Raw genomic sequence first — 17,064 nt, 5'->3', positions numbered from 1 at the left:
ATTGTTCCCTTGTGCCTAAGGGAAAAAGTTTTAAAGCTGTTGCATGAGTGGCATCCCGGGATTGTAAGGATGAAGGGGTTAGCTAGGAGTTACGGATGGTGGCCCCTAATGGATAAAGACATCACTGAATGGGTGGGGAAGTGCCAACCCTGCCAAAAGTCCAGACCAGACCCCCTACAGCATCGGTTAGGGAATGGGAATGGTCCCAGGGTCCCTGGTCCAGGATCCACATAGACTTCGCTGGCCCATTCCATGGGCAGGTATTTATGGTCATAGTGGATGCTTTCTCGAAGTGGTTGGAGATCAGACTCTTGAAAACCACTACCACCAACACAGTCATTAGGGAGCTAAGGCAGTTGTTCGCCACCCATGGCCTACCAGACACTTTAGTCTCAGATAATGGGCCCCAGTTCACGGCCACGCAGTTTGAGGGGTATCTAGCAGAGTTGGAGATCAGACACGTCCTCTCCGCCCCATTTCATCCAGCTAGTAATGGATTGGCAGAGAGATTTGTGAAAACGACTAAGGAAGCCATCTCACGCCTAGGTCCTGGGGACTGGCAGGAGCAGATAGATTTGATTTGATTTTTGATTTGATTTTATTAGATTTCTATACCGCCCTACTCCCGAAGGACTCAGGGCGGTGCACAGCCAAACAATAAAAACACATACAATACAAAATTAAAAAAAAATAGAATAAAATCAAATTAAATAATTTTGACCCCGACAAATTTAAAACCCCAAACTTTTAAAACCAATTTAAAATTGAATATATAAAATACTAAAAGATATTAAAAATTTTAAGATAAATTTTTAATGGCCCAACACGCCACACCATGCACCACCACAGGCAGGAGCCCGGCGGAACTTCTGATGGGGAGGAAGCTCCGAGGAGTCCTAGACAGGCTACACCCCAGTTATTCCCCTGACAATTTCAAAAGGGCAGAAAGAAGGCTGAGAGAGTTCACAACAGGGATGCCCATCTTTGCTACGAATTACGGGAACGGGCCCCTCTGGGAATCCAGGACAATCACAGAGGTAACAGGCCCAAAGTCGTCTAGGGTGGACATGGGAGATGATCAAAGCACAGATCAACTTTTAATGTCAGTTTCTCACAAAAAATCCAGTAATGGCTCATATCAATTTAATTACTATTTGTTAAGTAAACCATAACTGATATATTTAATCACTCCAAAAGAAAACAGAATGGAAAATCATAAACTCTAGTGTAGACCAATGCATCTCAACTTTGGCAACTTTAAGGGCAACTTCAATTCCCAGAATTCCCTAGGCAGCATGAAGTTCACCCATCTTAAAATTGCCAAGACTGAAAAACACTGATCCACAGATAAATATTTTTCCATTCCTTTTTTACTGGTTTCAGTTACTTATGAGCATAATTATGGATTACTTATCCATAATGCAAAATCCCCACTTCAACACCAGTCTAGAGCAACCACCATTTTCTCATTAACCTGCTTTCCAGCTCCATTCTCCTGCTTGCAAGGCAACAAAAGAAGACCGTGTGACTACCAGTAAAAAAAAACACCCTAACCCTAACCCAACTTCTTTTACTGAAAAGCTTGACTTTTCCACTTTATGTTAATGATCTGGGCTTAACTAACCCAGTTCTCAACTGTTCCCTTAGGTGGGCAGAATGGATCTAATGATCTTTAAAATACAGAGTTTCCCAGCATTCCTTTAGGAACCTCTAACATGCCAACTATGATTACTCATCCTAAAATGAATCCTCTTTATCTGGAGCTTCAAAATTTGCTGTTTGCTAGGAAGATGTGTAGCTAAAAGTCAGTCTACATTTAGTGTATATCTGACTTTGGGGATATTTCTTCATAGGGTCATTTCATGTCAAGTGGTCTGGGGCTCCCTGCTCGACTCTCATGGATTTCAATGAAATTTGGTGTGAACATGCACACATGTCCCCAATGAACATTGGTAAAGTGCTATGTGTGTTGCAATACTTGTGGAGATATAGTCATTTGTTTGACCCCATACCACAGCCTTCTACAGAATGACTCTGAGATTTCAGCAACTTTGAGACATAATATTTTTGGCAATATTCTGTTGAGTGAAACAAAACTTGGCCATCTTGTACAACTTTTTGTGCTCTATTAAACAAAATAATAAAAACATTTTCATGAGTGATCTCCATCTATATAATTTGGACCAAAGTTGGCTGAAAATTACTGCGGCTTGAAAAAAGGTTAAAGTTTGGTTTTTTTATATCTCTGGAAGAAAAGATATGAGAAACATGAAACTTACTGTGTAATAACATAGCAACACAAGGTTTTCGAATATAAAATTTCATTCTCCTACTGCTTTCCAATAGTTCACAAATTGAATGTAAAGACAGTTTTTGTAAAAACGCCAAAAATAGGGTATTTTCTGATTGCTTTTACAACAAAAGACCTTCTGGAAACTCTGTTAAATCATTCTCATTAGAAAAAGCATGTTTCAACCCCCCTAAAAAAGTAGGGTTGGTTTTTCATCGCTGACGTATAAAGCCCTAAAAATAGGGACAAAGTTGAGGACATTGCTATGGCAGCATCACATGCATTCCATTATTATTTCATCTTGATTGTTGTATATAGAAATCATTACTACTATTATATTGCATTGGTCCATGGTGACTTTGTCACTACCAGTTCAGGCACTTGACCTAGAAACCCCATCACCATAGGGTGATGGCTCTATGATAGCCAGGCAATACCATCCATGGGTGGGTTTCTTGGTTCAGGATCCCAAGCCTGTAGTTTAGTTTCTTCTTGAGGTTTCAAAGCCTTTTGTGGGTATCTGTCCAGTTCCCAAGTCATCAATTGGGCAGCTTATCCTAGGTTCCCAAGCCTAAAGTGGGTATCTTATATGGTTCCCAAGCCAAAGTCCGTACTGTTCATATGAACTGCCAAATTCCAATGATTGCTTATTTATTATTGAATTTACGCACGACGTTCTTTAACTTCGCTTCTGGAAATTGATACTGTCAACCTGACGATGTAAATGAAAGCACTGGAAGAATGCAAATAAGATGTGGTTGTGGAACCCAACAAACATCTTGTCTTTCAGGCCAATAAAATGAATTAGCAGGGCCTCACGGATGCATAAATGTTACAAATGCATCATTTTGTTTGATCAAAATTTCCACGATGTTGCCTACCCACCATTTTTTGTCATAAATGCAGGCAATATAACAATCGGGAAATAAGTCGGCCAATTTTAAATTCGGATCGACGGTATTGGACTTTTTTGCCACAAAGTTAATTGTGTCATTTGAAACTTTGCTGATAGAAATCTAATTTGAATCAACTGACACAAACTGGTGATGATCTCTTGTGCCAGCTATGGTGCTGCTAACTTTCCATCTTTGTTCTTGCTGCATCCTGCTCTTTTCAATTTCTTCCTTCGGGATGTATATATATTTAAGTCCATGAATGTTTCACCATGTGATTTTGTTTCACTAAATCACCATGCAATGGAATTGGTGGCACAACTAAACGTTCAAGCCAGCCTACAGCAACCATCAGCCGACCAAATATTGATGCTGACAGATTTGTTCAACTTTTGTGACAGAAACATTCATGGACTTAAATATATATACTTAAACAAAACAGCCAAGTTTGTTTCTCTCAACGGAATATTGCCAGAGGTATTATGTCTCAAAGTTGCTGGAACCTCAAAGTCATCCTATAGAAGGCTGCAGTATGGGGTCACACAAATGACTATATCTCCACAAGTATTGCATTGGCACATGTAGCACTTTATCAATGTTCATTGGGGACATGTGTGCATGTTCACACCAAATTTCATTGAAATCTGTGATGATTGAGCAGGGCACTTTTCTGAAATCAGACCACTTCACATGGAATGACCCCATAACCAAACAAAAGTGTATTTACTGTGCAGTTCACACCCCTTGATCACTGAGTCTGGATGTCACAAAGCAAAGCCCACATTTTGGGTTTTTTTAAAAAAAATATATTTATTAAATTTTTCCAACATTTAAAGCACAAAACACAAATTTACACTCATTACAGCATTTCCATATTAGTATCAATATCATCCATAATATTCATATTTACATAATTCTATGGTTTACTATCCTATATTATACCATCATTTAACTTATAATAGAATCTACAATCATATTATCATCAATATTATATAGTTTATTATTACACTTTATACATCTTATACATTAATTTTACTCCTATTCTCAAGCCAGGTATACCATCTGTTCCAAATTTGATAGTACTCAGATTCTTCTCTCTCTTTCAATTCCATAGATAGCCTATGCATTTCTGCACACTCATATATTTTTCTTATTATCATTGGTTCTGAAGGAATATCAGCCTGTTTCCAATTCTGTGCAAAAATGATTCTGGTTGCCATTAATATGTGTAATATTATGTATTGAATTTTTTTACTTATTTTCCAATCTAAGATGCCCAAAAGAAATAATTTGAGCTTCAATTCGATATTTTGTTCAATTATTTCTTCCAACCATTTTCTTATCTTATGCCAATATTTCCTGGCCTTGGGACAAGTCCACCACATGCAGTAGAAAGTTCCCTGTTTATAGCCACATCTCCAACAATCGAATTAACAATTTGAAAACATCTTAGCCAATCTGGCTGGTGGTAAATGCCAACGATAGAACATTTTATAGAGGTACTCCTTGTAGGCAGCTAACATTGTTAATTTATAGTGTTTCTCAAAGCAAAGTCCATATTTTGTAATTAACTCCCGCACCCTGTTTTGACTGGCAGAGTGCTGCAGGAGGCTGAGTGCTGTCTTGCCCCCTGCCCAACCCCACCCAGCCAGTCATTAGGGCACAGAACCGGTTGTTAAAAATTTGCAGGCCACCACTGTTCCAAGGTACCTTCTGATTCTAAAGCCTCTAAAACAAGGGAATTTGCTTAAATTCAGTGTGTGTGTGTGTGTGTGTGTGTGTGTGTGTGTGTGTGTGTGTGTGTTTCTCAGGAATAATGGAATAACAAAGTTGAAAGGGGCTTCTGAGGACTTCTAGTCCAACCCCCTGCTCAGGCAGGAAAAGTGAGGATGCCAAAATCTCAGTGGAGGGCCTGGGAAAGGTGTCAGAATAATAGAATAACACTTAGAAGGAATTTGGTGGGGACGACCCTGTAACCTTTCAGAGAAATGCTATCCACTCTTTTCTTTAAAACTTTCAGTGATCCAGAACATCTGGAGACAAGAAGTTCCACTGGTTAATTGTTCTCACTGTCAGGAAAACTCCTCCTTAGTTTTAGGTTGCTTCTCTCTTTGTTCAGTTTCCATCTATTGCTTCTTGTTTTGCCCTCTATTTCTTTGGAAAATATATTGAGCCCCCCTTCTTTGTGGCAGCCCCTCCAAAGATTGTTTTGTGACCTGCCTATCACACCATTTCCTCCTTTTAGTGGTCCATGAAAGTACATCTATAGAGTGTACATACAGATAATAAAATATAAAAAATGTGAACATTTTTACAGAACTATAGATATGTTGAGGCCGGGTGTGACAAAGAGTGGCTGAGAGACAAGGGACCGGGTGAGGTGTCCCTCAACATGAGTGATGTTGAGTTGGCCATGCCTAGTCAGTCACATGACCATGCAGCCATGCCAATCCAGTCACATGACCACCTAGCCATGACCACCCAGTCACATGACAACCTAGCCATGCCCACCAAGCCACACCCACAGAACCGGTAGTAAAAAAAATTGAATCCCACCACTGACTGGTCAATATCATTTCCCAAAACTGTTGATAATCTAAAGAAGATTCCAGCTCCAACAGGTCTTATTGCCTCTACTTTAAAAAAAAAATACAGATTACAGAATAACAGAGTTGGAAGGGACCTTGGAGGTCTTCTAGTCGAACCCCTTGCTACAGCAGGTGACCAAGATAATAAGGGGTCTGCAGGCTAAACTCTACGGTGAACAGTTAAGGGAACTAGGTATGACTAATATAATAAAGAGAAGGGTTAAGAGTGCTGTCATAGCTGTCTTCCAGTACCTGAGGGGACTATCACAGAGAAAAGGGGGCTGATTTATTCTCCAAATAATCTGAGGGCAGGACAATAATTAACAGGTGAAAGCTCATTAAAGAGAAATCCAACCTGGAGCTAAGGAGACATTTTGGGCAGGGGCTTGGAGTAGAAGAACTCCAGGGTTCCTTCCAACCCTCTATCATTCTAAGATATCATCCTGGTGTACAGTACATCTATCTACCCCCCATATCCTTTCAGATATTGGACAAGGCTGAGAGCATATATTATCTCTTCTAATTTGTATCAAGTTGTGAGGTTCCCAAAAGATTATATGATATTCTGTTACAATGATGCATCATTCTATACATTTCTTGCCTTTTTCATTTCTTTAGTTATTAAAAGATTTTTTGACATAGTACCAGTACATCCATTCTGGCCTTCATTCCAGGTATCTGGTCTAGCAAAAACACTTCTAAAGGATAAAAATAACACCCAGGAGGTAAAGCTTGTGTAAAGCAGTTTCCAAATGTGATTAAGGCATCAGACTAGAAACCGGGAAATTGGAAATTCTCGTCCACCTTATTAATGAAGTCAGCTGGGTGACTATGGGGGTGTCTCTGTCTCTGCTCTCTCCCTCTCCTAGGAAAGAGAAAAGATCACTTCTGAAAAATCTAACCAAAAAAAATGCAGGACTTTTCCAGTTAACACTGTTTCAATGGTACAAAATATCAAAATCTGTAAGCAAAGGACAATATAAGGAAAAAGGGTTATAGAGGCCTGCATATAGTTCAAAAGAATAAAGATTTAAGTTGTCATATTATGGGACACTATTAAAAGGGGAACAATTTTATACATTTATCTTCACATCACTAAAGATCAGGTGTTCTCAGCTTCTGGAAAGCTACAGCTGTCCAAGATTCACATTTAACATCTTTGAAGTGTATTAGCAATAATAAGGGATGAACGGATCTATCTGGATCCGTTCCAGTTGGGCTTCAGGCTGGGGTACAGCACCGAAACAGCATTGGTTGCATTGGTTGATGATCTCTGGAGGGCTCTGGACAGGGGCTGTTCCTCTGTCCTGGTCCTATTAGACCTCTCAGCGGCTTTTGATACCATCGACCATGGTATCATGCTGCGCCGATTGGAGGGGTTGGGAGTAGGGGGCACCGTGCTGCGGTGGTTCTCCTCCTTCCTCTCTGACCGTATGCAGTTTGTGTTGGCAGGGGGACAGAGGTCGACCTCGAGGTGCCTTGTTTGTGGGGTGCCGCAAGGGTTGGTCCTCTCACACCTTCTGTTCAAAATTTATGTGAAGCCGTTGGGTGAGATCATCTGTGGTTTTGGGGTGAAGTTCCATCAGTATGCTGATGATACTCAGCTGTACATCTCCACCCCAGACCACCCGAATGATGCCCTTGACGTGATGTCCCAGTGCCTGGAGGCCGTGCGGATCTGGATGGGGAGAAACAAGCTCAGATTCAACTCTTCCAAGACCGAGTGGCTGTGGTTTCTGGTGTCCCAGTATAGCCAGCTGGCTCCATCGCTGACTATTGGGGGCGAGATCTTGGCCCCCTCAGAGAGGGCTCGCAACTTGGATGTTCTCCTGGATACACGGCTGTGTTTAGAAGTTCACATGACTGCTGTGGCCAGGGGAGCTTTTTATCAGGTTCGCCTGATCCACCAGTTGCGTCCCTTTCTGGACCGGGATGCCTTGCACATGGTCACTCATGCCCTCGTCACATCCCGTCTGGACTACTGTAACACTCTTTATATGGGACTCCCCTTGAAGAGCACTCGGAGGCTCCAACTGGTCCAGAATGTGGCTGCGCGGGTGATTATGGGGGCAACTCAGTGCACCCATGTAACACCTCTCCTGCACGAGCTGCACTGGCTCCTGGTGGTCTTCTGGGTGCGATTCAAGGTGTTGGTTACCACCTTTAAAGTGCTCCATGGCTTAGGACCTGGGTATGTTCAAGATCGCCTTCTGCCACCAAGAGCCTCCCACCGGCCAATACGCTCCCACAGAGAGGGACTCTTCAGGGTGCCATCGGCCAAACAATGTCAACTGGCGACACCCAGGGGGAGAGCCTTCTCTGTGCGGGCACCTGCCCTCTGGAATGAACTGCCCCCAGAGATTCGCATGATTCCCTACCTATGTACCTTTCGCCATGCCCTTAAGACTCTTTTGTTTCATGTTTGTAGTTTTTAATTATAAGGGCCAAATTTTTAATATATTTTAAACTGTTTTTAAATTTTGTGGGTATATGTTGTTTTAATATGGCTGTACACCACCTTGAGTCCTTCGGGAGAAGGGCGGTATAAAAATTTAATAAAAATTAAATTAAAATATTTAATTTAATAAAAATTAAATTAAAATATTTGCTGAAGAACTTCTGGAATTCCGCTATTCTTCTGATTTGTGAAGTTGGATTTTCCCCCATTTCAACTACGTCTTCCTTTCTAACATATTAGAGAATGTAAAACTGTAGTGAATATAATATAAAAAAAATAAAAGATTTTTTTCAAAATCTCCAGAGTTTAGAAAGAACAAATCTGATATTCTTATTTCTCATGCTATACATGATTGGATTGAACAGAGGTGGAAGGACAGAATACATAACAGTCAATCCAAAATTTAAGTAAGTTGGGGTGTCAGAGGAAGGTCTCAGATTGGCAAAGCATCCAGATAAAAATAACATAAACACTACTATGAGGTGGGGCATACAAGTGGATAAGGCTTTTTGCCTTCCTTGTTCAGAAGGGATTATTAGTACTGCCTTGAAAATCATGGCATAAGATACAATAATAAAAGTAAAACAACCTAGTCCAACTAAGCTATAGGTCATGAGAACTCCAATTTCAAATTGACTAAAGCCATAACAGGATAGTTTTAGCAACTGTGGAATGTCACAGAAGAATTGGTTGATCACATTAGAACAAAACAGGACTGAAAAAGTGCCAGTTGTATGTAAGATTCCACAGACGAAACCTGAAACCCACACAAATATCATTATTTCAGTGCACACTTTCCAATTCATCATTATGTGATAATGTAATGGATGGCAAATGGCAACATAACGATCATATGCCATGACTGTGAGAAGAAAGAAATCAGAAGCTATAAAAGAAACAAAGAGAAAGATTTGAGCAGCACAACCAAAATAAGAGATGCATCTGTTGTCCATGAGAGAATTTGTCATGGATTTGGGGACAGTGACTGAAACAATGCCAACGTCCTGTAGAGCCAAATTCATGAGAAAGAAGTACATGGGGCTATGCAATTGATGGTTGAAAGCTACTGCAAAGATGATGAGAAGATTTGCTGTTACAGCTGCCAGATATAATACAGAGAAGAAGAAGAAATGCAAAAGCTGCATATGTCGATTTTTTGAGAATTCCAGGAGCAAAAAGTAAGGCACTGTGGTTTGATTCTCCATGTTTCATTTATGACAAAGCCAACATAACTGCAAGTAAAGAAAAGAGGGAGATACAATTAGATAAAACATAAAGCATAGAAAGAATAAACAGAGGATCAGAGCATGGAATACCTAGATGTAGGATAGGATTATTCTTATCAATTTCTATTTACCTGTAGTCAAGAACCAATTACCAATTACAAGAACCATCCTCACATTTTTTTCTTCTTTCCTCCTTCCAGTTCTCTTAATTCATGTATGGATAAACAGGTTTCCTAGGATTAGGAAAATCTTTTTCAAGTCAATTTTCATGGAAGGCTACTGAGAATATTTATACCAAGCACAATCTCTTGCCAGGCATGCTGGGTTGTGGTAATTTTGGAAAAATTGTGCATATGTTTTGTATGCTTTATTCTTCTAGAAAAAAGGGAATGTAAATCTAGCAAATAAATATAACAATAATTGCGATATCTTTTGCATGGAAACCTTGATGGCAGAAATTGCCCCCGTTATAATATATTGGTGTGTTTGTGTGTATGTTTGTATGTATTTCATGTTTCTCATTTGCCCTTTGAGGGAAAATAACAAAAAAATAAAAATAAAAATAATACATAAATACTGTATTCCTAAACATGTATTTAATGGTATATAATTAAATAGAAGAAAGATAGAGGTTTACTTACAACATAAATCTTGTCTTAATATTCAATAGGTGATTTTATACATGATAATCATATGGTAAAATATTTTTAATCAAAATAAATCAGACATTAGCAGAATGAATTAATAAATCTCCTCTTCCAACAATCAGAAGGAAACTAAAGGTCAGTTTGAAGAAGCAGTATCTGTTTAAGCACAAACTACATTCCCTCCAGAAGAACGTGGGAAAAAAATTATAGACAACCTATTATTACTATGACAACTCAGTATTCCTTTCAAAAATTCAAACTCACATCTCCAACAATAATACATACTTTAAAAAAAAAAAAAGACATTTAGAAATGTTACAATTTATTTCTTCTATTCAGTGATATGAAATGATTTTGCTGCTTCTCGTTTTCCTATCACTGATCTAATTTTCATGTAGTGAAACAGCTACCTGCAGTTTAAAAGTTTCTATTCTGAATGTTTACTCATATCTGTTATGTATCTCCCAAGAGTTTTGTATACCAAAATGAAACTGATTACAGTGTGCTTATTAATATAATTGGCCATTAACAAATCCATAGATAGCTTAAAGTGACCCACTACCAGTATCACAGAGAATATTATCTGAAAATGATATTAGCAACATTGGGGCTTCAGTCATACCAGGATTCCAAACAGTGATAGATAATATAGCTATTTAACTAAATAAACAGATAGCGAGCTAGACATAGATAGATAGATGATAGATAGATAGATAGATAGATAGATAGATAGATAGATAGATAGATAGATAGATGATAGATAGATAGAACGAACAGGAATCAGATGAGAAGACCTCTCCACACCATGTTTCATCTCTTGGGATTCTCTTTCACCTCTACCTTATAAGAAATCCCACTCTCTATTCTGCCCATCTAAAGGAACAGCTGAGAACTAGGCTAGTTAAGCCCAGATCATTAATACAAAGCTGAAAAGTCAAGCTTTTCAGAAAATAAAAAGGGAATAGGAAGAAATACACGCATGTGGGCTCTATTACTTGCCTATTACAGAATATATTACAGCTCATATGGCAAAAGACCGAGAAACAGATTTTGACACTTTTCACATTTCAGCATCTTTTACTCATTTTTTTTTGCAATGATTATAAAGTAAACCTAAAAGTTTTAAGAATCATACACATTAGAAAAAGGAGGTCCCTAAGGAAAGATTGTAAGATGACCAACCCTCACTCTGTATCTGGTAGCTCTGCAGCTTTGATTGGAATGAAGGGGAAAATAGCTGGAAATTGGAAAAAAAACCTGAACATCATACTTGGGAGGGAAGGGCATGTACTGGAAAGTAAAGGATACATTTTTTAAAAAAAATTGATTTATACGCTGCCCTTCTGCAGAGACTCAGGGCGGCTTACAGTGCGTTAAGCAATAGCCTTCATACTTTTGTATATTTTATACAAAGTCAGCTTATTGCCCCCACAAACAGGGTCCTCATTTTACCTACCTTAGAAAGGATGGAAGGCTGAGTCAACCTTGAGCCTGGCAAGATTCAAACTTACTTTAATTGCAGACAGCTGGTGTTAAATTACAGTGCCTTGTCTGCAGAGCTATCCAGGCTCGTTCAGTCCACTATGCAGATGGAAACAAAGGCTGCAGTGTCCATAGGTGGAGGCAAGAGTGATCACATTGACAAAACCTGTACAACAGTATTGTAGCACAACTGCCACTCCTGTTATATACACAGTAAAATATCCCACTTACTGTAGTTTTCGGAACATAAGACACACTTTTCCCTCCCTAGAAGAGAATGGAAATGTTGGTGCATTTTATTGCCGAATAAGGCCATTTTTGGCCTCCTGAACCCCCCCCCCCGTGTGTCCAGTTTTTGCCAAAAACAGACCCATTTTTTGCAACAACAGGACACACAGAGGTTTTGGGAGGCCTGCAGAGTACTCCTGGGGCGGCAGAGAGCAAAAACAGGACACGTTTCTATAGTGACACATTTTTATAGGTGAAGGCAAGAGTGATCACATTGACCAAGCCAGTACAATGGTATTGTGGCACAACTGCCACTCCTGTTATATACACACTAAAATATCCCACTTATGTATGAAAAGGGTAGAAGAAAGCCTTTCATGGCACTGCAAGTCCTTTCCTTTGACTGGTCAACATGATTTTCCAAAACTGTTAATAATCTAAAGAGGGTTCCAGCTCCAACAGGTCTTATTGCCTCTACTTTAAAAAAAAGATAAGAGGTCTGTAGGCTAAACTCTAAACTCTAATAAAGAGAAGGGTTAAGAGTGCTATCATAGCTGTCTTCCAGTACCTGAGGGGACTGTCACAGAGAAAAGGGGGCTGATTTATTCTCCAAATAATCTGAGGGCAGGACAATAATTAACAGGTGAAAGCTCATTAAAGAGAAATCCAACCTGGAGCTAAGGAGACATTTTGGGCAGGGGCTTGGAGTAGAAGAACTCCAGGGTTCCTTCCAACCCTCTATCATTCTAAGATATCATCCTGGTGTACAGTACATCTATCTACCCCCCATATCCTTTCAAATAGTGGACAAGGCTGAGAGCATATATTATCTCTTCTAATTTGTATCAAATTGTGAGGTTCCCAAAAGGTTATATGATATTCTGTTACAATGATGCATCATTCTATACATTTCTTGCCTTTTTCATTTCTTTAGTTACTAAAAGATTTTTTGACATAGTACCAGTACATCTATTCTGCCCATCATTCCAGAAATCTGTTCTGGCGAAAGCACTTCTAAAGGATAAAAATAACACCCAGGAGGTAAAGCTTGTGTAAAACAGTTTCTAACAGTGGTTAAGGTATCAGACTAGAAACCGGGAAATTGGAAATTCTCGTCCACCTTATTAATGAAGTCAGCTGGGTGACTATGGGGGTGTCTCTGTCTCTGCTCTCTCCCTCTGCTAGGAAAGAGAAAATGGCAGATCACTTCTGAAAAACCTAACCAAAAAAAATGCAGGACTTTTCCAGTTTCAATGGTACAAAATATCAAAATCTGTAAGCAAAGGACAATATAAGGAGAAGCAGTTATAGAGGCCTGCATATTGTTGGAAAGAATAAAGATTTAACTAGTCATATTATGGGCCACCAATAAAAAGGGAACCATTTTATACATTGATCTTTACATCACTAAAGATCAGGTGTTCTCAGCTTCTGGAAAGCCACAGTTGTCCAAGATTCACATTTAACATCTGTGAAGTGTATTAGCACTAATAAGGGATGAAAAATATTGGCTGAAAAACTTCTGGAATTCCACTATTCTTCTGGTTTGTGAGGTTGGATTTACCCCCATTTCAACTACGACTTCCTTTCTAACATATTAGAGAATGTAAAATTGTAGTGAATAGAATATATATATATATAAAAGATTTTTTTCAGAATCTCCACAGTTTAGAAAGGACAAATCTGATATTCTTATTTCTCATGCTATACATGATTGGATTGAACAGAGGTGGAAGTACAGAATACATAACCGTCAATCCAAAATTTAAGTAAGTTGGGGTGTCAGAGGTAGATCTCAGATTGGCAAAGCATCCAGTTAAAAAAAACATAAACACTACTGTGATGTGGGGAATACATGTGGATAAGGCTTTTTGCCTTCCTTGTTCAGAAGGGATTATTAGTACTGTCTTGAAAATCATGGCATAAGATACAATAATAAAAGTACAACAGCCTAATGCTGCAGCAGCACTAGTCACGAGAACTCCAATTTCAACTAAATTGAAGCCAGTGCAGGAAAGTTTTAGCAAATGTGGAATTTCACAGAAGAACTGATTGACAACATTAGAACAAAAAAGAATTGTAAAAGTGCTAGTGGTATGCAATGTTCCATAGAGAATACCTGCAAACCAAACCAAAATCATCATTTCAGTGCAAGCTTTCCAATTCATCACCATCTCATAATGCAGTGGATTGCAAATGGCAACATACCGATCATATGCCATGACTGTCAGAAGAGATAAATTAGAACCCAGAAAGGAGACAAAGAAAAATACCTGAGCAATACAACCAAAGTAAGAAATGTGTCTGGTATCTATGAGGGAATTCACTATGGATTTGGGAACAATAACAGAAACAGAGCCTACATCTTGCAGAGCTAAATTCATCAGAAAGAAATACATGGGTTTGTGCAGTTGCCGGTCAAAAGCTATTGCAGAGATGATGATAAGATTTGCTGTTGTGATTGCCATGTATAACACAAAGAACAAAAAGGAATGTAGCAACTGCAGTTGCCGAGTTTCTGAGAATTCCTGGAGCAAAAAGTAAGGCATTGTAGTTTGGTTATCCATCTTTCATTTATCACAAAGCTGCATGTCATAACTGCAAGGAAGCAGAGGAAGAAGCATTTAAATGAAAATTGGGATGTGACAGTTTGAAATTTTGAGAAGAGAAAATAAAATGAAAAGTAAAGTATGCATGAATAAACAGACATAGGATCGGACAATGGGGAAAAAACTGTGCTAAAGACAAAAAAAAAAACACAGAAAACCCATAAACCACACATTTTTCCTTCTTTCCTCTTTCCAGTTCTGTTACTTCATGTGTTGATTAACAGGATTGCCTAGGATTCAGAAAGCCCTGCTCAAGTCCATTTTCAAACATGAAATACTTGGAACAGTGACAATCTCTTGGCACTTGTCAAGGATGGTGGTAGTGTTGGAAAATTGGAGGTTGTGCTTTGGGTGGTGCCCTGTGTTCCCGAAAGAAAGGCAATATAAATCTAGCACAACAATATAAAAATAAATTGCTCTATCATTTACTTGGAAATCCTGATGGCAGAAATTATACAGTTTGCAAGTGTGTGTCTGGATATGTGTGTTTGTTTATGTGACATACAGATGGAAATGGTTTTATTCTCAGTTGCCCTAGCAGCTTTTAGTTTAAAAACATTGCATAAAAATCCCTTAAAATAATACATAACATGAGAATCCTACATATGTATTTAATGGTGCATGATTAGAAGAAGTTAGATAGAACTTTACTTAAAATGTAACTGCTATTTTGAAATTTCCTTGGTGATATACATGATTACCCTGCTTCCAGGAGTGTTTAGGTGGAAAATGAGACACAATCTATTACCACTATGATCTCTAACATCTCAGCATTTTTACAACAATATGGAACATGTGATGGAACAGAGTTTTGATAAAATATTAATGGGAGAGGACCATAAATACATAACCAAAATGTATGCACAATTGCTTGAGCGAATGATAGGAGAGGAGGTTGTAAAAGACACTATGATTGCCTGGGAGAGGAATTTGGGGTACTCGATTCCTTTAGAAAAATGACAACAAATGTGGGGGGGAAATATTAAAATGACTACGCCAACATCTTTCAAGGAAAATGCATATAAAATGTTGTATAGGTGGCCCCTTCCACCAGCAAGAATTGCTAAAATGTTTCCAGGTGCATCAGAGTTATGTTGGAAATGTGGGAAAACCAGAGGTACGTATTTCCATCAATGGTGGACTTGTATAATGGCAAAGAGGTATTGGAGAAGGATTAGGAATAGGATTAAGGAAATTACTAATGTGGACCTCCAATGGAAACCTGAGATATATTTACTAGGTATTCGCCCAGAGGGGCTGAGTAAGAAAAAAGTATCTCACTCTACATATTTTAGTCGCAACTAGAATAGTGTTCGTCCAACAGTGGAAAGAAAAAGAGATACCGGCTAGTGCCCAAATTATAAATAAAGTATTAGAGTTCAACAATAATACTTAAATGCATAAATAAAACAAGAAAAAAAGGCATTTAGAAATGTTACCATCCATTTTGTTCATTCATTCCAGAGAGATTGTAAAATTACTTTGTTCATGATAATTTACTTATTAGTGATCTGTTCAATCACTCAGTTAATTATATTTCAAAATTCATTTACATGCATAGCGGTTTGATCTAAATTTATGCCTATTGTAACTAAAAAATTACTATGAATATCTATATTGAAATTTCTCCAAATTAGATTCTGATTGATGTTTACCTTTAAATATTCTAAGGCCCACATTTTGTAAAAATAGTCTTAAAAAAATCTTTAATATCTCTTCCAAAAAATTCTAGCTTCTTATTCCATTATATCCGAACACTATTTTATGCAATCATTTGATTCAATTCTTTTCCCAATGGAAAAGCTATACAGCCAAGCCTGAGAATAACAAGTCAGATATATTTAAATAAATACCAATTTACTCCAGAAAAGAGGGAACTGCATTTTCTGTTAACTTTACAATTTCTAAAACTTACTATTTATTTCCAGAGATTGATTCTTCTATTATATGCTTTCAAGAGTATTAAATAAATTAAATATTAAATAAACAATATCCCCATAATTTTCATGTATTAAAGCAACTATCTGCACTCAGTTCACTGTTCCTATTCTGAATGTATATTAATATCAGTTTTGTTTCCCTCAAGAGTCTTGTAAAATAACATCAAAATAAAATGTATTTCTGGGTGTTTATTAACATAATTGGCTGTTAACAACACTGTAGCATAATAACAACACATTGCATAATAATATCTCAGACTGTTGTTAAGAGAATAGGTGATACAGTCATACCAGCAGTGCAAACTATGAGAGGTGAAACTTGTATCATACGAGAAGACCTCCCTAAAGTATGTTTCATCCCTTGGGATACTATTTCACCTCTGACTTCTAAATAATCCCAATCTCTAATTCTGCACGCCAGGACAGTCTCATTTACGAGACTGACTACCTTCTGCCACTGATAACCTCCCACCGGCCAATATGCTCCCACAGAGAAGGCCTCCTCAGGGTGCCGTCGGTCAGGCAATGTCGGCTGGTGACCCCCTGGGGAAGGGCCTTCTCTGTGGGGGCACCCGCCCTCTGGAATGAGCTACCCCCAGGGATACGACTGATCCTGGACCTCCGGACCTTCTGCCAGGCTCTGAAGACTTTTTTTATTTCAGCAAGCCGGGCTGGGTTAAAAATCTTTTAATTGCTGAATTTT

The 17,064-nt window shown here is 38.5% G+C and overlaps 2 protein-coding genes across 2 annotated transcripts; both read right to left on the bottom strand.

Annotated features, from left to right (window-relative positions):
* Positions 1 to 8,519: 8,519 nt before the first annotated feature.
* Positions 8,520 to 9,434, bottom strand: LOC117668872 (olfactory receptor 14A16-like). The gene has a single exon (XM_034422926.2). It carries the CDS (start codon positions 9,432 to 9,434, stop codon positions 8,520 to 8,522), a length of 915 nt encoding a protein of 304 aa, XP_034278817.2.
* Positions 9,435 to 13,464: 4,030 nt separating this feature from the next.
* LOC117668871 (olfactory receptor 14J1-like) lies at positions 13,465 to 14,403 on the bottom strand. The gene has a single exon (XM_087894510.1). The coding sequence runs from the start codon at positions 14,377 to 14,379 to the stop codon at positions 13,465 to 13,467; it is 915 nt and encodes a 304-aa protein (XP_087750636.1). The 5' UTR covers positions 14,380 to 14,403.
* Between the last annotated feature and the right edge of the window lie 2,661 nt (positions 14,404 to 17,064).

This window comes from Pantherophis guttatus, chromosome 4 (genome assembly GCF_059756535.1).
Source record: "Pantherophis guttatus breed Tessera chromosome 4, ASM5975653v1, whole genome shotgun sequence".
Lineage (NCBI taxonomy): Eukaryota > Metazoa > Chordata > Lepidosauria > Squamata > Colubridae > Pantherophis > Pantherophis guttatus.
This window is presented reverse-complemented; position numbering and strand designations above follow the sequence as displayed.

Bases quoted from the DNA above. Each gene is read 5' to 3' on its own strand.
- LOC117668872 (XM_034422926.2), bottom strand. From the start codon at position 9,434: ATGGAGAATCAAACCACAGTGCCTTACTTTTTGCTCCTGGAATTCTCA.
- LOC117668871 (XM_087894510.1), bottom strand. From the start codon at position 14,379: ATGGATAACCAAACTACAATGCCTTACTTTTTGCTCCAGGAATTCTCA.